Genomic DNA, 20,078 nt, shown 5'->3' on the forward strand with positions numbered 1-20,078 from the left:
GAAATGTATGTGCGTGTGTATATACATGGAGTCACATGATATATGGAAAAATGCAAAGGAAAATATAAGAGGATTCTTATTGTATTTATAAATACCCCTAAGTGCCTATTCTATCTGCTATGATTTTACACGATAAATTTAGATTCCTCAAGAGCTAAATTAATGAGTTGAATTTGTATTATTTAATAATTAAACGTAATTTTGTGTTCACGAATAACACATTAAATAAATGAACCGAACGAGAGCAGAGCCTAAGCAATTTTTTTTTTCTATTTAGAATACTAGTAGTAGTTTCCTTAAAAAGTATTAAAATCCCTAAATGTATGGAAAACTTTGAAAAATCCCCTTAAACAGAATTTTTTATTGTTACCTAAAGTAAAGGAACACCAATAAAGTAAAAGTGGTTATCTTAACATTATTTTAATATAAAAAAAATTTATATTTACTCTATTATTTATTTGAAATAATATTTAAATAGTTTATATTTGTTCTAACATTTAGTTTAAATAGTATAAGAAAAAAATAAGAAAAGCTTTTGTTACGTTGATTTGAATAAAGAAGCAATATTTAGGGGGGGAAAAAAAAATCGTTTGGTTCCGTACTCCTATCCATAAGCATACCATTTATTTTTAGTTTTTTAAGTTTTTTTTTTTCTTTTGTTTTTGGTATAAACTATAAAGCATATCCAACGCATGGGGCTGATTTCACACGTGACAACAATCGAACACGGTCACGCTAACTCAGGCCACACATCCGTATGCCCCGAAACGAAAAGCCCCTCAAGTAAGGAAAGGAAAAGCGCGTTTTCCCACAGCACCTCCTTTTTCCAGGAACCCAAGACACGTCGATAAAGCTCTCACATCTCCGAAAGAAACCCTAAAACCCCACAAAAGAATATCACACCTCTCTCTCCTGACATCATTTACATGGATCTTTCTTCTTCGCCCCCTTCGTAAAAATCTCCTCCGAATCTCACAAGGCGTTCCCCCCATCACCTCAACTCTCTCTCGCTCAGAAACCCTAATTGCTCCACCTGCTCTTTGCGATAATCTCAAGGTAGTTTGTTCACTCTCTCCTCGCGTTTACTTGTTACTGTGAAGTTTTGAGGGCTCTGGATTTGTGTGTTGATGTTGATCTGTTAGGCAGAGAGATTTCGTGTGTTATTGACCTCTGGATTTAAGTTTGAGAGCAGGAATTCAATGTCAAAGTCTCCCTTTTTCTTTCTTTGCTTTTGGAAGAATTTTTTTGTCCAATTTTAACTTTATATATCAAGGGTTTTTTTTTTTCTCGCTTGTAAATTAAACGCGAGGCGGTGTTTTGATGTTTACATGCTCGATCTGATTGTCTCTCTATCATGTAATATATACGTGTATACATACATACATTGTACGTACATACATACGTAGATATGCACTTGGATACATATATGTGTTTGTGGTCTTTAGTTTTTTATTACTGCATAACCGTACAATTGTAAATACCAGTTTAGATCTCTTAATTGTTTTTTTAAACGTTTGCCTTATTGTTGGGTACCGATAAATGAGTGGAAAGACAAGATGTAAATGATTTCGATCATATAGGCTTTGTGTCATTTTAATTCCCAAAACTTGGAAACAAATTGGGGTCAACTGAGCCAAAGTTGTATTGGACCAGTTTTGGGCTATGATTTTGCTTTGCTCTTATAATTATTTCTAAAATCTGTTCGGGGGTAATAGTTCATGACTTCGTTTGGTTTGTGTAGAATGGCTGCAAGAATTGAATGCTATTATATGGAATCCTGTTTGAGTTCTCAGTTGAGTTAGTTGACCTGGAATTAGGCCTGGAATCACTAAGAAGCTGGAATACTTTTCCTTAAAAGGATGGAATCTCATTTCCAGACTAGGAGGCGAATGGGATTTCTGTCTGGATTTCATTCCATGTAAATCAAACAACCAACAGAGTAAAGATTAGGAAGTACTTACCTTCTTAATGCTGATCATGGGATGGATCCAAGGGACAGGCTCATTGACCAATCCATCTATACCGTCTAACTTCCTTGCTGTCATTTTCTTTTTGGTTGGGAAGTTAATCACGCAACCAAGGGGACTTGAACCCATGACCTCACCCTCCATCTTGCTACAAAGGAAGTACCATTTGAGCTAAAGCTCATTGGTAACTTCTTCGCTGTCATTAACTGCATTTTGTTTCAGATATCATTGTATTTATCTGTTTACTTGCATTTTCTATTTACTTATAAAATAAATCATCATATTTACACAAGCGCACACACTTGTAATACTAAGTGGATCATAAAGTTTAACAATGCATAGTTAGTTTTTAAGAGGCACATGAATTAATCAGGCAATTGGTCTGTCCCATTCATGCTGATCTGGTGCTTTGATGATACCCATTGTGCCTTCAATGTTCATGCTGTGCAATTGATTTTGTCCTGTCAGCGTATACACACAAAAATAACCATAGATATATCAAAGTTCTATCTTCAGCAAGCATGTGCCTAATTTTTTATGGTAGTCATTATTAATTGATATTCTCAATTTTTTACTTGGGTTCAGCCCTTTTGCGATTTAATGAAATTTGATTACTTATCAATTTTTTTTCTTAGTTAATTGCAGGTACTTCCAGTGCAGATATTATGGCTACTGCTTTGGATATGTCACTTGATGATCTTATAAAGAACAGAGGCTCCCGTGAGAGAGGTAGAGGACGAGGTAGGGCCCGCCGTGGCCGTGGACCAGGCAGGGCATCTGGTGGTGGAAGATTGCCCAGGGCAGTTCATAGAGGTCCTCTTGCAGTAAATACTCGGCCATCATCTTATACCATTGCCAAGGCAAGCTCAAAACTGTGGATGCCTATACATATGCTTGAGAATCTGATATGCTTAAACAACCCAAATACAAGAGGTTCTCTAATTCAGAATTAGAGACTTGAACACGAGGATCTATAATGTTATATTTATTTATGGAGAAGCTCATTATGACTCAGCCACTAAAGTCCTCATGCTGCGGTTGCGTTTGTACCATTATCGCTGGAATTTAGATGTACTTGTGGGTTGTTGTGATTATGCTTTGGGGGCTTTGCTACAGAGCACATTGATTATGTATGGAAGCTCTCTGGTGGTGTCAATAAGTTATAATGCTACTTCCTAGCTTTGCATGCAAAGAAGCTTCATTAGGTGAATTTTTGAAATGGAGCTCTCACCGGTAGCATTAAATTACTTAAGAATTTTTGGGGTTGAGTTCTCTAGACTCATATTTGACTCGTATAATATAGTTCCAATCACTTTAGTGTTTGATGACTGCTTCTTTTGACCGGGAGTTTGTGATGGATCCTCCTGCTATATGGGGAATTTCTTCAGTGCAAGATTTCAGTCCATATCCTAGTTCATGGTGTGTTTGCAAAGGAGCTTCCTTCACTTAGCTTCAGAACTGGAGCTCTCAATCTTATCATAGCACCGGTTTATGTGCAGTGGGTCAAATCCTTACTCCCATCTACAATCCATTAGCTTAATTTACCGATTTCTGACTATTGGGTTGTTTGAGTATGTTAATTAAAACTCCATTCTACTCTGTTATCAGTTTCTTTACTGTTTATGGGAATTTTGCTGATCTCCTATTGATCTTGAAGAATGGTGAATTGCATATTATCTGGTCATAAGCTCATGTGTCCTTTTTCCCATCTGGATTCTTTTTCTGTGTGCTTTCATCAGTCTATCCGCAGAACCAGGAGTTTCCCATGGCAGAATGATTTGTTTGAAGAGAGCCTTAGAGCTGCAGGGATATCAGGGATAGAAATTGGCACAAGGTTATATGTTTCCAATTTGGATTATGGAGTGACTAATGAAGATATAAGGGTACAACTCAAGCCATACGTTTTCATCTTAAGTGCTTTTTGTAGAGGATTTTTCTTGAAGTTCACTTGAAACTTGATATGCAACTCAGGAACTTTTCTCGGAGATTGGTGAACTGAAACGATATGCAGTTCATTATGACAAAAATGGTCGCCCAACTGTAAGAATTTATGTTTAGTACCTGTAATTTCTACTACGGTAGTTATAGTCCACTTGTTAAAATGTAATTTTTATACTTGGTTATAGGGCTCGGCTGAAGTTGTGTATACCAGAAGAAGTGATGCATTTGCAGCTCTTAAGCGGTATAATAATGTTCTCTTGGATGGAAAGCCCATGAGGATTGAAATTGTAGGTGCGAATCCAGGAATGCCTGTGTCAGCTCGTGTGAATGTCTCTGGATTAAACGGAACAAGGAAGAGGACAGTTGTTATGACGTACGCTATTTTTTTTATCCCTCTCTCACACTCTTCGTCTCTTTCTCTCTCAGAATACTTGAATATAAATGACAAAAGTTTGATGAGTTCATATTGTTGTTGCAGCAAAAGGAAAATGATTGAAATTACATATGATGTTTATCAGTTTTGAATTTGTTGGCATGTTCTTGTTGAAGGATTTCTGGGGTTTATCCAATGATGTTTTGTTTCAACCACGTTTCTTTAATGCCTGGACTTAAGTTATTTGATCTCAAATTTAGATATTCTTTTTAATCTTTCTTATAGTAGTTGTAATTTGGCAGAATTATCAAAGATTTGTTGATTTCTTAAATATGTTATCATTCAAGATATTGTAGTGCTTGCTGTCTGAAGATCATTTTGTCTCTAAAACTTTGATATTGTGTTGCAATTTTATCTTCCACTCATGGATGCTTTGTATGAGGTGCTATTCTTGTTAAGTCAGCCATGATGGATAAATTTTTCAAAGGCTTTATAAATAAAAGCTCTACAAATTTATGCTCTCCATTTAAATAAAATTTCTACAAAATAAAAGATCATTTTTGTGTCTCTAAAACTTTGATATTTTGTTGCAATTTTATCTCCCACTCATGGATGCTTTGTATGAGGTGCTATTCTTGTTAAGTCAGACATGATGGATAAATTTTTCCAAGGCTTTATAAATAAAAGCTCTACAAATTTATGATTCTCCATTTATTTATTGATTTCTAACTCTGTTGCTAGTACTCTACTGATGCTTGAAGTTATGCAGGCCTGGAGCAGGTCCAAGTGGAGGAGGCTTTGCTACTGGTCAGCAAGGCTCCAGGTAAATCTTTCGCATGCGAATATTATTGTGGTCTTATTATATACATGCTGGCTGTTAATATAATTGCATTATGATATCAAGATCACTTATGAATAATTTGCTGTTCTTTCATATTTTTTGATCCTCTAGTGTACCTTTTATTTAATAAGGCCGCTTTGTGTGCCTTGTGCAAATTGGATGAAGTATCATGGGCTATGTTCCTTGTTGGTTGAGACTTCCTTTATCTGAGACACTTGTCTGGGAATAAAATGAGCCTATCTAAGCTTGGGTATTGTGGTGTTTTAGGCTTGGCTTGCTGGTTGAAGCTGGATCAATTGTGACTAAACTTGAGTTTGAGTCTAACTTGGTTTGCCCAGTCTAGCTGGCCTTATGCATGTTCGAAGGATATATCATAGGCTGTTTGTCTGTGTGTTTGAGAACTTATCAACCAAGATGTGTGGAGAAGATGAGCTTAGCTGAACTTGAGTGTGTGGCCTCTAAGCTTTGCTTGGTTGAAGTTGGATTAAGCTTGACCTGGGCTTGAGCTTGACTCAAACCAAGTCAGCAATTTTTTTTCACATATGCTTGACTGAGCTTAACTGGTTCTTGAACCTGATTTAATCTTCCTATTGTTGAAACGGTTCATGTAATTTAGGATGAGACCTTACTCAGCAATTAGGTGGGTCCTAGTCTCCATTGGTGCATGGCAGATGTTCACTGGAACAGTTTTTATTATGTGCTTTTGTGGGTATATGTAATCAAAATGCCTGTCAAAAGGAGAATCTTAAAGCTGTTCAACTGGAATTTTGAATGTCATTTTCTAGTTGGACTTGGTCTTCCTGCTGGTATTTGAGGGCTTGATTATTCTAAGATTCTATTTTTGTGACATAAATGGAAGTTCTGTCAAGCGTAACTGCTGCATGATAGGTATAATGCAAATGTTGTAACTGCGATTAAGCATCTGGCATAGATATTTGCCAACTAATTTATATGTTGCTGGATCTTCTTGTAGTCGGGGCCGTCGTGGTGGTATGAGTGGCCGTGCCCGAGGTCGAGGCCGAGGCCGAGGCGGGGGCGGAGGCAGAGGTGGAGGCGTAGGCGTAGGCCGTGGTGGTGGCCGCGGCCGCGGCCGCGGCCGTGAAAAGAATCAAGCTGTTGAGATGTCCGTTGATGATCTTAATCTGGACCTGGATAACTATCATGCTGAAGCCAAGCACCCTTGATTTTCAAGCTGTGGAACTGCTCTGGCTCTGGAATTAAACCTGTTAGTAGTCAACATTAGCCATGTCAGCTGTACAAATTGGTTATTTCTTTGGTGGCTTGTATCTGTTTTCTTGTTTAATGCTTAGATTGCAAGCTTGCATCAGCGCTAATGAAGCTTTTGGATGATTCTCTAAACGTAGTTTTCGTTGCAAATTTTTATTTTTTATGCTTCCATCTATGTTATTAATTACTTGTGCATCGCCTATTTGTTGCAAGTACAGGAATTTTGGCATTTTATTTGCCAATGGTCTTTAGACCAATTGACATTGCCTCCCTTGCTATAGCTTGGAGGTGAAGTCATGAATTCGTTCCCATGGGAGTCGCATGTGATGTGGTAATAGAGTTGTGTAATTAGAAATGAGAAAAGAAAGAGAAGAAAAGCATCCCCATCTGTTGGATCTAAGCAAATGGCAAGGATCTTTGCTTTGATGGGTGTTTTTAAATAGACTCCCTCACTTGAGGATCTTTCTCCAAGATTGGTTGCAATCATTTTGTTTGGACCACAAAATGATATGTATGCCGGCAGACGAGGCGCCCAGTCACTCGAACCCACAAAGTACTTACACATAGCAGAAATGTTTGAATTTCTTACCTGTTTGACGTCCAACCCATAAAAAGTTTGCTATTGGTTCCCCTTCCCTGTTAACCTCTCCAAGAAGGAAAATTGCTGTCCCACTTTTTACATAATAGTTGTAGGGAGAAATAGTTCCAATATGAGTTATGGCTGTTCCAATATAAACAATGGTGCATTGATGCTGTTTTTTTTTTTTTTTTTTTTTTTTTTTTTTTTTTTTTTTTTTTTTAACACAAGAACCTTCGTTACTGGAAATGAGCCCTAGAGGAGATTTTACTTAACCAAAGGCCAACACAAATACAAGAGCACAGATGGCTAGTACAATGTCCGAAGGTGAAATCATTGCCCGTAGGCCAACATAATGACTAGAGATGAAGAATTTTCACCCACTAAGCCAGGAAAAATTCCGACTTAAAGTAGCTACCAACGATAGACTGTGACAAAGGTCAAGAATATACAAAAATACAGGAAAAACCAAATAGGGTTGCCATCCATAGGAAAACTGTCACCCGTGACGCTACACGCGCCGCCTCTGGAAGAATCCTTGCAGCTAACGATCTCTAGTAACCCCCGGGCACCACTGCAAACGGTGAAAAAGACGGAGTGTGGTCATCATGCGCAGCCCAATGTGTGAAAACACCCTGGCGCGTGATGGCCATGCACTGGTCACAGAGCTTCAAAACAGTCATATCAGGTGGCTGCAAAACTAGAAGGCAACGGTGACCACAGCTGGAAGGCATGTGTCGGGCAGAAGACGACGGACACTTCAGCTCGAGCCTCGAGTATACTACGTGGTGTTCATGTTTGTGTGAGCTCAAGTGAAGCTCCATATATATATATATATATATATATATATATATATATATATATATATATATATATATATATATATATATATATATATATATATATATATATATATATATTCTTGTCGCTGCCCTATTAACATGGCGTTACGTACTCCACTAGCAAAGCTCTGCCGTGGTCGCAAATGACAGCATGGCGTCGTGGGTTTCCTCATTTTCTGGTTGGTACGTGAGGCTGCAGGTGAGTGGGCCTGATTATTTCTTGGACCGTGAGTATTCACCCATATATTTAATGGCATCGGAGCCACTATTTGTGAACAATATTTCTAGGCCCAAATGTGCTCCCATGCCATTGCTTATGAACTCCCATGCAATCATCTTATTCCAATCTTGTTGATGCTGGATTGTTGAGGTAAACTACATAGGACTCTTGATTCAGGGTCGAGATCATTTAAAATTAAAAATAGGAAAAATAGTATATATATGAGTTGAGCTGATTGAGTACTTGATAAGGGCTTGAATGGGTACCCTAGCCGAGTTTAAGCTCAAGCTCAACCTTGGTTAGGGATTTTGTGAGCCAAGTTTGAACATGTGTGTTCTCATCCGAGTCGAGTCAAAAAATTCATTACTCAGCTCAACTCGACTCGATTATAGCCTGGAGTGCAGCCCATTTGGAGAGTCAGGTTGGTTGGCTGCTTGTTCGGGACAACTCCATGAAATGTGGTCCAGAGTCCCACAATAGTAAGACATAAATTTAGTAACCTGTCGAGAATACTTGAGTTAAACTACAGTCTAGATTGCCCCTTCTATTGATCTTAAACTTAAGAGGGAGGGGTTGGTTGGAATCAAATTTTGCTAGGATTTAAGGGGATGATAGCTAGTCCTCTCGGTAGGTGAAATCTCTACAGAGTAGCACTTTATTTAGAATTCTATATATTACAAATGCACCATGGAGCATCACTTTTTCCTAGATGAATTCTAAATAAAGTGCCGTAGTATCACTTGCGAAGGAAAGGGATAAAGAGGAGAGAAAAAAGGAGGGGAAGAAAGGAGACACCACTAGGGTTGTGGGAGCATCTGGAGACTGACTTGGTTGTTGATTGATTTGACAACTTTTAGCTTCTCATTTAATTGCTGAATCCTCTGAAAAATAATTTCCCTATGCATCGCGAAGTTTTGGCTGTGTCAAGATTCATGAACAGCTCCCCCCTCAGAAAACTTGGTTGAAATAAGAGAGACTTTCCATAAGTTCCCATTTTTACCAAGAGTACTCTAGTAATGTGGTGAGGACTTGCCCGCTAGTGGAAAACTTTCTGCAGAACCAAATAAATCTAAAAATAATGACAAAAGAAAAAAATTGAAATAAAGCTTGATGTTTAATATTGCTTCTGGAAAAATAAGGTATCAATCCAATACTTTATACACCTTTAAACCAATAGATCCAATCAAGGCAAGAGGCCCACAAAAAGATTTGAGGACTTTTACAATAGATAAGGGTACCCCTTTTCTTGCCCTTTTTTTTTTTCCTTCCTATATTGGTATTTCCCCTAATGGCAGGTGGAAGGTAATCATGATAATTCTTTGTACAAAAGAGATGTACAATGGGCAAAAAACCCAAGAATAAAAAAGGACACCTAACCTCAAACTTGCGACAAAGGAAAAGAAAAATGCGGAGAAAGAGTAATTGCTGTTATTGTGGAGCATTTGCATCGCTTTTTAGATGTAGTTCTCCAGACTCATCCTTCTTGAAAAGCTTTTTAACCACTTCATTCCAGTTTGTCCTTCCACTAGTGGACTTCGACTTAGTTTCCGAGGCATCTTCGCCCCCACTCTCTGAAGGCTCTGCACTGTGGGCCTGAGAGGATACCTCCTCTGGGGTGGTCACTGCATGAGGGACATTCAAACTGACAGCTCTTTCCAATGCATCTTTGTGTTCTTTTTCAATAGTCTGCAACCTCGTGAGTTTTTGTACTTTAGGAGCGGTTGTTACAGTCTTGGAACTGCTTTCCTTTATTCTCTAAGGGAAGAATGCTATATGGTATTAGTAACTTAGTAACTTATTCAACAGACATTTAAAACACTACAAGTCCACTCCCAAAAAAAAAAAGGACAAGAAACACTAGAAGTCCAATAGTTAGCAGGACAGTCTTATATAAGAAAACAATAGTAGCAATAGTTTATCATCTGGGAGATATTCAACACGTCCTGCAGAAGTTGCTTACATACAGTTTGACATGCATATATATGGTGGACATGTATCAGAGAATCTCTAAGATTTAACTGCATTTTCTACACAATCAATTAGAAAGTTATTCCACATTTTTAATAATATCTTAAATTTGCTGATAATTTCTATTGGATGCACAAGACAGACATTTGATTGACAGTTTGATCAACTGATGATATTTGCTGCAATGTACTTAGTTACTCCCGAGGCCAAAGTTGATGCAATGCATATGGAGAACCCCATCAACCCAAATCTTGAGTACTTCTAATCATACACAGTTGATCAGCTTGTTAATCTGTCATATGGGCAGAGTACAGTTGAATGAATAATTCAAGACATATTTTTTTTTTTATTGTTCAGAAAAAATAGACGGATATTTTGGTGCCAGACATGGTATGTAAATAAGTATGAGATATGTCTTAGACATGCCTATCTATTGATTTTTATAAACAAAATAATTTTTTTTGGATTGGTAAGAGATAACATACGCTAAAACGGGAGAGAATTAGGTTGGGTTTGGGTGGGGGAGGGGGGGCGATTCGAGCTAGAGTAATGTGTACAGTTTCCCCTAGAGCTCAAGTTCAAAACCCATCTTCAAGCTAACCTACTAACATCTAATCATTAAGTAGGAAAAAGAACCATCCGAAACACATGAACAAAATAACTTGTTTGGATTGGTAACATAATGTGTACCCATGAACAATAGCCGTATGAACTTTTTTAGGGAGACCCCACAAGAGCACATCTAACCCCAAGATGTAAAAGAACCTCTCTCCCTCCCCCCCCCCCCCAAAAAAAAAAAAAAACCCTAGCCTTGAGATACTTGATACCACACCTGTACCCTTGCACTATCAAACATTAAATCCCTTCTAATATGAACTTCTGAACATATTGGCTCCTTGTTTTATGTATTGTCAGTTAATCTATGGATTATGCTAGGATTAACAGGAAGAATAAGAGGATATTCCATATCATTTCATTCCAAAGAGAATGTCAGAAAACTTTCATTGACCTAGATATATAGGGAGAATATGTTTTGACCAACTGTAAAACTGCTTACCAGAGCATATTATCATAGATTTTACTGTTTTTTTTTTTTTTTTCCTGGCACTGATAGAAATTTCATTATCATAGAAAGAAATGGAACATGAAGCCATGAAATTTAACCTCTTGGCAAGAAGGATGAAGAAAAAGATAAGCAAAGTGTTAAAGAATCTCAATGGCTACTTCCTACTTACTTCTAGCGCCTTTTCTGCTTCTCTCTCTATCCAAATAATTCCATGATCGGATGTCGCATTACAAGACAAAACAATATGTTCAAATCTCCCATCAACAGGAATGGCCGTTCTGACCTCTGGAGGAAACCTCCCGCATCTGCAATATACCAAGTGGTTAGGAACTCAGTCCTAGGACAAGAGCAACAGCATTTCCAGAAATAACTTCTACAGTCCTCTATGAAGAGAAGATTTTACAATAGTTTAATATGATGCTTTCGAGATATGAATTTGGTGCTAATTTACTAAACTCTATACATAAATAGGAAGGTTTTTCTTGACACAAAAGTTAAGGTTTAGAAACTAGTTGGGTAAGCTCAATGTTAGAATTGGATTTACATTGGAACCACAATAAATATAAATAGCTTGAACAGTTTATCTCATTCATCAGACCCTAACTACAAACAGCAGAAACATGACTGGCATCATGAATAGAGTGCTTTTGAAGTGGGGTTTTTGAGGGTTGGGGGTGGGGGGGATAGAGATATATAGCTTTATAGCACAAGAACAATCGCATTGATACCCATTCAATCATCGAGAAGAGTCAAAGATTCAATGCTGCCAACCACCCTCCCCCATCTCTTGTAGGGGGGGAAAACCCCACCTTAAGAAAAAGAAAAAAAGTTTATTAACGAGACATAATAAAATGATCTATGAGAACACAGAAGAAATAAATTATTCAGAATGGTTTCCAACTTTCCATTATGATATGATACACGAGCTGATTATGTGCTATATTTACAATTCTTGATGATAATGAGGGAGGATGAGGTTTTCATTTTCAAATTAGTTTTGGAAGACTTTTGAAATTTTGACATGTGCTTTATATAGGGCATGATAGAGCACAAAACATATTTGTGCTTAACATATAATTCAGCAATAGTTTGAATTCACTGGTACCTGCAAAATTTTCTCTCTACAATATGATACATTCGTCCAGGCGCATAAAGTCTCCTCGGATCTCTAAGCTTTCTACCTTCTGGTATGAAGGTATCCCTCAAGCACACCATAAATAATAAGCAGGGCAAGCTGTCAAAAGCATCAAGGCCTGGATTAAGAGATGAACACTCCACTAAATCTAAAAAGTGGATAATTTGCATGGTAAAAAGATTCGAGGACTGATGTGGCCATCAAAATATCGAGAGACGAATACTAACCAGAAGATTGACCTGAATATATCTTCCAAGGGGGTGGGTGTTCTTGGCAAGAAATCATCCTGGACAACAATAATTTAAGGTGGCACTCTCAGTGCAATTGAATGGAGCGATTTAAGCTAAATCAAGTTGAAGAGAAACATGCAGCTTCAGGTAAAATAACCAAAAAGAATATCAAAATTCTCGAACCAACGGTAACCAGAAATTTTCAAACCAAAACTAGTAGGAATCATTTACCCAAACTTTGCATATGGAAGAAGAGAAACATTTTCTACTAATGATTCCACAAATGACGAAAGCCTTGTATAGAAAATAAAAGGCAAATAACCCAATATCAACCATATAAGCTTAGCAACAAATACTCAAGCCACAAAATTTCACCAACAACATCCAGAACCAACCAGAGCTTCACAATCAACCAGACCAACACAACAGCAAGAAAATAGCATTCCTCAGTTGCGACACAGCAATATGTAATCCCCGACATCTACACTATCATAAGCTACGAACAACTTCATTCAGTCAATTTACAAAGCACCCAATAGGCATCCGCATAGAAAGTCTCATACCTGCAAAACGATCGAATATATCACATCCGCATACTTAACCGCCAGATTGAGCGACATACACCTGGCGGGCGCAACCGCGAAGCACCGGATCTTCTCCCTGGGGATTCCGCCCAGGAGGTCCCGGTGGTTCACCGCCACCACCGTCAGCAGCGCGGCGACTCCGGCCCCGAGCGAGTGCCCCGCGAACACCATCTCGTAGCACGACCCGTTCTCCACCCAGAGGCGGCTCAGCGTCTCCGACTCCTGTTCCAGCAGCCAGACCGCCGACTTCAACAGCCCGTGGTGCACGTACCCGCCGTCGAACATCTGCATGCCCAAACGGTTGTCAAGCAAGAGCTTGTAGTCGCTCTCTTTGATCAGATTCAGTCCGCGGATGGCCAGCACGATCTGACGGTGGTCGCGGTCGCAGTAGATGAGGTAGGGCGGCGCCTGCCCCAGCGTCTGCTCGTACGTCACGCGCTTGACGACCCAGTCCGGGTTGAGTCCGTACCCGCCGGACGGCGCGAACTCCGGGTTCCGTAGATCGCTCTCGTAGACGGCCAGGATTATCCGGCAGACACGTGGGACCGCCTCGAACTCGTCGGGCGTGGCCAATGGCCACGCTGCGCTGTCGTCGGAGCCGATGTAGGTGCACCGCTTCCACGCCCAGCGCATGCACCCCAGCACCACCACGCACTCCATCCCGCAGGAGACGGACATTTGGGACTCAGATTCACACAGACACAGAGATTAGAGAATGCGAATTAGTTTGATACGACGTAGTTCAGTTCAGGGTGTGCGAATTGCATTTGCGCTCGCTTTGCATTACTGTGGGGGAGTAATAGCAGATTAGCAGGTGTTTATTTGGACATGTTGATCGATCGACCCGTCATCTCATCTGTTTGTTCGTTTACAACCTTTGACAGCTGTATATTGGCATAAATATTTTCCTTCAGGTCAAAAGATTTTTATGATAAAGACTATTGAGTATTGAGAGAGAGGCCAATGCTTTTTTTTATTCCCATTTTATTTTGCTTGGGGAAGTTGGCTGTTAAAGGCGTGTAAAGGGAACCAGACAAAACAGGGCGTTATATTCCAGAACATAACATACGGCCATGTGTCGAGGGTAGGATTTGTCAAAACCATCGCTTCCATCTTTGACGGACAAGTTTTTTAGCACGCGGTTGAGGTTGAGGGTAGGAAGAAAAGGAAAAGGCTTACTCGTATTCTACGTTCTAGATATATACATCGATCACACGTCAACGGCCTTTTTCTTTTTTTCAAAGTTTGATAAAGAGTCCTATTAAAGAAATCAATCCAACGCATGGCCGTATTGCTTCTCCTCTAAGGAAACAATATGAAAGAGACGATCAATTTTTTTTTTTTTTTTGTTGAATTATATATAATTAACAAAGCAACCTCAACCACTACATATCTACATCGTTTTCAAAATTTAAATAAACAAGTTGGTTTTAAACCAAAATAACGGTAAATCAAATATGTGTTAAATCTTTCTATGCTGCATCCCGGGGTCTACTGACTGTGAACGATGTTATATTAAGAAGTTATTGAAGTGCGAAATTCCCAACAGTAAAAAATGCATTGTTAATACTATATATCCGAATACTGAGGGGGCTGTTTGAGAGAAGATGGAAGGGAAGGCTCAGCGAGAGAACTTTACAGCACTTGCTTTGGCAGTTGGATGTAATTTAATGGAGCATTGTTAATAATACAACCACTCAGACTAAGCGTTTTGTGAACGGTTGTTGTTATATAAGAGATAACTTTAAGTGCTAAATGCAACTTCACATTTCATTGATAACAAGATGGCGGCAGGTAGATATTTCAAACTAACAATCTGGTTAATTTTAATTTTGAGTGTTGAATTCAAATACGTCGGCAGATATAAAAGAAGCCTGATAATTTCCTTTCTGTCAAGAAAGCTAGATATTTTACCATACACCTTTTTTCTCTTCAATGTATAGATGATTTTATTTGGCAAATCAGTGACGGAAAGCACTGATTCCTTACTTTTGAAAGTCTAAAGATTCTAGTCCTTTTGTAAAGTACTTGACAGTTAACATTGTAGAATCTATTAGTTGGCTAAAAGATTGATTTTCACGTTTCTTGGGATCAAGACCTATCTGTCTCTGATCTTATTCTCCTGCAAGCAATGCTGCATGAGTGTAGGGGAAAGAAGTTCTAATCTCTCTCTTCAAGCTTTTGCAGGCAAATAATAATGCTGCCAATGCTGTCACAGCATAAATCTATAATGGTACCAATGGGGTAGAGAATGATACTGGGTTTTACTCTTTTTACCAACCTAAAAGGAGAGAAAATAGAAAAAGAAAAGGTGGGATATAAAACTCGATCAGAATTGTTGTATCAAGGGAACAGCCAATGTTGGGACATCAACAAATCCAAATCGAAATTTTCAATCCTGTTCACTTTCTAGACAATCAAGTCCTATTGACATCATTCATTTTTCTTTCCCTCACCACCTGTTTTTATGCCTCATGAAAGATGCATCTGCTAGAACTCTTATCAGCAATTTTTACATTCATCTAAGAAGTCATATGCATGCTTCCACTACTTTCCATGAGTAGACAATTAGGAAATACATTCTCAATATATTAGATACAAAGAACTGATGACAAAAAGAAACCCCACAGGGAATATATAATGTCTAAAAATCTTAAGATTACTGTAGTAAAGGATACAACATTTTAGCAAATCTCAGGGGTGCATATTTGTTCCTTTTATACAAGTATAATGCAAGCAAACATCATAGCCTTGATGTGACAACTATTTGGCCGACGGCCCAACGGGTAGAGAAGCTTCATGGATTGTTTCCGTTATAACTAATCTCATTAGCATCACCTTGAGATAATCTGTTTTTAGAGAAACAGATACGCCACATGACTCCATGAACCTGCTTAACATTCAAGTTTCTACAATGAATACTTGAAAAGAAAACTTCAAACAGCTTCTTCAGTTCCTTTTTCTTTCCTCTCTTTTTTTTTTTTAGTTAATATTTCCACGTTTGTTCAATTAAAGAAAAACCATGTCCGATCACATTTTTAGCACATTCTTGAAAATGAGAGATCACAAAAAATACTTTCTGCATTATTTATTTTCAGAGACAATGTCGCTAATTATGTGTGTGTATATATATTTTGATAAGTAATTGCAACTCAATTCATTGAAAGTGCAGAGGGGCGCAACCTTTATACACGGGAAGTATACAAGAGAGCTCTTAAAAGGGACAAGAAGAGAATAGATTTAAAAATTCTACATAAGAAAAACCATTCAAGTAATGATGGGATGCTATCCAAAGATATAACATATTAAGCAAGTGCTTCCGTAGTTCCACCATTGATGTCTCTACATCTTCAAAGAGTTGTGCATTCCGCTCCTGCCAAATACACCACAATAAACACAATGGAGCTAACCGCCAAGCTTCTTTAGCACAACCATACCCAACCAACGCGCCCCAACTAATCAACAACTCCAACACCGTTCATGGCATAACCCACTCTATCCCAAATAAACTAAAAATGTAACTCCAAAGATCACGGGCGACTTCACAGTGAAGCAATAGATGATCCATAGACTCCTATTCTTCTTACACATACAACACCACTCAATCACTACGACATTCCTCTTACGCAAGTTATCATGCATCAAAATTTTACCCAATATATATATATATATATACTATTTCAAAGAGTGGTATATGAAGAATCATTATCCAGATATACATTTTCAAAGATGAATGATCTTTCATCTTGCCAAATGGGGTGAACCTCCCTCTGCTGAAAGGAAGAATTCTTTTCCTTTCAACAGGGACCAGGATTTTACATGTATTTTCAACAAGATGAAAAATAAAATATAAACATCTGAGTTGAAAATGACAATAACAGTCAGTATAATGATGTCATTAAATTTTTCCAAACTTTGTAATTCAGGGTATTTTATTCAAGGCAAGACAAGCAGTAAATCCTCTAAACTTCTTAGAGATAGAGCTCAAACAAGTGCCCTTCAAAATCAAATAGCAAACGGTGTTCTACTTCCTAGTGATAGAACTCAGACAAGTGCCCTAAGCAAGCAAATTAGTTTTTCAAACTTGAAAATCAAACAGCAAACAATGTTCTATTTCTTAATGCGAGCAAAGAAAGATGGCTAAATGGCTAAACCTGCTTCACATATCAGTGTCTGAACAATTTGGACCTAAATCTCAGGAGGTTGAATCCAAATTCTTTCAGTCCCGCGTTTAGTATCCCATGGATAAAATGTACATCGATCACTCTGCTTAGTCTCCATTGAGTAGTAGTGACTGTAAAGTTCACAATGATAATAAATCCTCTCTGCAAAACCTAAAGTATCTCCTTCTGCTGAAACTGAGAATGAGGTACAGCCAAGAAATAATGCTTGACATCCCAATGTATTTATCTTCAGCCAAGTCTTTGCTAAGCAATCAAATTTGAAAACTTCGAAGAACTTGGATGGACAAACCAACAAAAGCTGCCCCTTAGACTCAACCATATGAGCCCTCGAATGAAACAAGTCCCTGGAAATCAGTTCCCTATTCGTTAGCAAGCTCCAATGACGGTCTGCAACACAAAAGGCCCCCAGCGCTCCTCCAGAAAAGACACAATAAAAAGTTCCATTACTGTAAACCACATCAACAACTGCCCTTCTAAAACCATCTAACTTGAGTGTACTCCATTGGCAGTCACCGGGACGACACATACTTAAGTAAATCTTATCATTGCTTTTGGAACTTTGTATGACACAGCAAAAACAATCAGGAGAGGTTGGAACTGAGGAGAATGTAGTTCGATTGAAGCTGAGGTCAAGATCAGGTAGTTTGATTATACTTTTGGTATAAGGATTGTAGAAGAATGACAAGCTAGATTTCTGTAAAAGCAACCAACCATATTTTGAAGCACATATGGCTGCACCACGTAAAACCTTAAACTCTTCTCTCTCGAATATGTTGTAGTAAGTGATGTAACTCTGGTTGGCAGAAGGGCGGTAGAAGCTACATACACTGTAGACATTTTCATCGAATGCCCAACTGAGTCCCATTAGCCATGGAAGTTTCTTATTAGGTCGAACAATCTGAATTTGTCGCCAATTCTTACAAACAGCCCGAAAGTATATTTGGTCAACAACATCAAGTTGTTCAGCAATTATGTTTAAAACATCAAGGGGAATATCAGACCATTGTCTACCTTCTGTTCCACTTCCCTCCAAACCAATCATGTTTTGCCTCCGTCGATTGACCATTATTGCCGTATCTCTCGAACTATCCTTCAAAAAGTTCACTCAATCCAACTCGTCTGACTAATCACCACTCCAAAATTCACTTCCTCCACTCAATCAAATTCCAAGTACCTGCATGGGAATGAGAAGTGCAGTGTTGTCTTAAGTCTTGGACAAAGAAGAAAATCCAACTGTTGACTGTGATCAGAATATATTCATGGAGTATTTCACGGTCAAATTAAATTAGAAAATAATTACAGCAGCTAGGGCACAAATTAAAAATTCACACTCAAAACCATAACTATTGACTTGAAGCACATCCAAATTCAAAAACCATAGCAAACCCTAAGGAAAGCAATAACAAAACCTTGCCCCTAAACCAAGAGAATTCTCATACAAATTTAGAATGCTAAACTTAATTAAGAGAACCTTTTGCATAGAGATTATCAAAAGCATCAATTTTTTTTTTTTTTTGGAAAAAATCAAAAGCATCAATTATATAGACAGAAGAAGAAGAGAAACGAAATCTAAATTCACAATTACATAATTGAAATTAAACCTGTCCTCCAGAGATCGCTAAACTTAGCATCGAAGTTTGGGGAGAGCGAGCTCGTCGAGTGTGAAATGGCACAATTGATATCTGTTTATTCTTGATTGCTTGTGCCGTAAGGCTTGATTTGAACGGTGCAAATTTAACGAATGACGCGCTTTTATAGTACTCTTCATGGTTTGTGAGACGGGCCCTGTGAGATTAGCGTGATCCTGTCCTCGTTTTAGCCCTTGCTTATTTTCTATCACGTGCTACGCACGCATAGGTAGTACTTTCTGAGGAAAGCGTTTGCAACCGGTTCTCACGCTTTTAAAATTTAAGTGGGATAAAAAACACATTGCTCATGGCGATGGAGTAATGTTTTGTTTTATTTTATTGTATATTTTTGTTCATTTTTAATGTGCAAATTTATTATTAAATTTGTGAGATGATGTTTAGTTTTATTTTATTGTGTATTTTTAATGTACACATTTATTATTAAATTTGTGAAACTTATATTTCATGTATAAAATATATGCTAACAAACACAATTCTCGTGACTAAATGCTCCGCGAAGAAAACAAAAAAGAGTTACACAAAAAAAAAAAAAACCCGAAAGGGTGGTTCTTCCCTCTCTACCACCCGGATGAGATCCATCCTTTATGGCACGGAAAATGATAGTTGGGGGACAAACAATCATCCCCATTACCCTCTTTTAGTTTTTTTAAATAAAAAAAATATATAAATTTGTTCTTTGATGGTCACAAATTTATATTTTTTTTTATTTAAAAATTAAAAAGGGGGTGATGGAGACGAAAAATCGTTCTCCATGTATCACTGCTCTTATGAAACTCTTAGTTGCTTTTTTAAAGCTTTTTCTCTTTTCTAAATGTAGGAAAATTTTATAAAAATTTCCAAAAAGTCAAATGTAGCATGTAATCTGCATTTTCTAAACATTTGCATTGTAGCTTCTTTATCTATTATTTTAATGTAAGAATTTTTTTGAGAGTATTCGGACGTGGCAGAATGCAAAGACGAATGTGAGCGGGGCCTAATTTTCTTTTAATTTTGCCCCTTTTCATTGGACTTTTTGGCTCTGTCCCTACACGGATTGGGGGGGGGGGGGGGGGGGGGGGGGTAGCATTGATTTTTACGCGCTTAAATGTTACATGTTTTTTATCAAGCTTACGCAAAAAAGTTGACATTTGACGCTTTTGTGGTTAAGTTGGGCCGAAAATATGATGGAAAGAATCTATGACAAAGGGCCAAAATATTGTAAAAATTAATGGGCTTGTTTGGAAACGCTCTGCCGTGTGCAGAGTAGTGGGAGAGAGAGATTTTAATTTTTTTTA

At 38.1% G+C, this 20,078-nt stretch overlaps 3 protein-coding genes across 8 annotated transcripts; 1 reads left to right on the top strand and 2 right to left on the bottom strand.

Moving 5' to 3' along the window:
* The first annotated feature begins 771 nt into the window (after positions 1 to 771).
* Positions 772 to 6,481, top strand: LOC133859397 (THO complex subunit 4D-like). Of its 2 annotated transcripts, none has more exons than XM_062294792.1 (7): positions 772 to 1,056; positions 2,613 to 2,827; positions 3,707 to 3,850; positions 3,939 to 4,007; positions 4,094 to 4,281; positions 5,051 to 5,104; positions 6,096 to 6,481. In XM_062294792.1, the coding sequence occupies exons 2-7, from the start codon at positions 2,633 to 2,635 to the stop codon at positions 6,304 to 6,306; spliced, it is 861 nt and encodes a 286-aa protein (XP_062150776.1). In that variant the 5' UTR covers positions 772 to 1,056; positions 2,613 to 2,632; the 3' UTR covers positions 6,307 to 6,481. The 2 variants fall into 2 exon arrangements, with proteins under 2 accessions (XP_062150776.1, XP_062150775.1); XM_062294791.1 differs by having other exon boundaries at positions 773 to 1,056; positions 2,603 to 2,827.
* A 2,602-nt stretch (positions 6,482 to 9,083) lies between these two features.
* LOC133859398 (uncharacterized) lies at positions 9,084 to 14,030 on the bottom strand. 3 transcript variants are annotated; one of them, XM_062294795.1, is made up of 5 exons: positions 12,951 to 13,967; positions 12,385 to 12,443; positions 12,128 to 12,256; positions 11,192 to 11,327; positions 9,084 to 9,734 (listed from the first exon to the last, which is right to left on the bottom strand). In XM_062294795.1, exons 1-5 carry the CDS (start codon positions 13,647 to 13,649, stop codon positions 9,417 to 9,419), a joined length of 1,341 nt encoding a protein of 446 aa, XP_062150779.1. In that variant the 5' UTR covers positions 13,650 to 13,967; the 3' UTR covers positions 9,084 to 9,416. The 3 variants fall into 3 exon arrangements, with proteins under 3 accessions (XP_062150779.1, XP_062150777.1, XP_062150780.1); XM_062294793.1 differs by having other exon boundaries at positions 9,084 to 9,743; positions 12,951 to 13,947; XM_062294796.1 differs by having other exon boundaries at positions 9,601 to 9,757; positions 12,951 to 14,030.
* Positions 14,031 to 15,539: 1,509 nt separating this feature from the next.
* Positions 15,540 to 18,921, bottom strand: LOC133859400 (F-box/kelch-repeat protein At1g57790-like). 3 transcript variants are annotated; one of them, XM_062294800.1, is made up of 3 exons: positions 18,757 to 18,921; positions 17,126 to 18,329; positions 15,540 to 15,861 (listed from the first exon to the last, which is right to left on the bottom strand). In XM_062294800.1, the coding sequence occupies exon 2, from the start codon at positions 18,219 to 18,221 to the stop codon at positions 17,160 to 17,162; it is 1,062 nt and encodes a 353-aa protein (XP_062150784.1). In that variant the 5' UTR covers positions 18,222 to 18,329; positions 18,757 to 18,921; the 3' UTR covers positions 15,540 to 15,861; positions 17,126 to 17,159. The 3 variants fall into 3 exon arrangements, with proteins under 3 accessions (XP_062150784.1, XP_062150785.1, XP_062150783.1); XM_062294801.1 differs by lacking the exon at positions 15,540 to 15,861 and adding an exon at positions 15,972 to 16,344; XM_062294799.1 differs by lacking the exon at positions 15,540 to 15,861 and having other exon boundaries at positions 16,609 to 18,329; positions 18,757 to 18,920.
* Between the last annotated feature and the right edge of the window lie 1,157 nt (positions 18,922 to 20,078).

The sequence above is a fragment of the Alnus glutinosa genome, chromosome 2 (assembly GCF_958979055.1).
Source record: "Alnus glutinosa chromosome 2, dhAlnGlut1.1, whole genome shotgun sequence".
NCBI classification, from domain to species: Eukaryota; Viridiplantae; Streptophyta; class Magnoliopsida; order Fagales; family Betulaceae; genus Alnus; species Alnus glutinosa.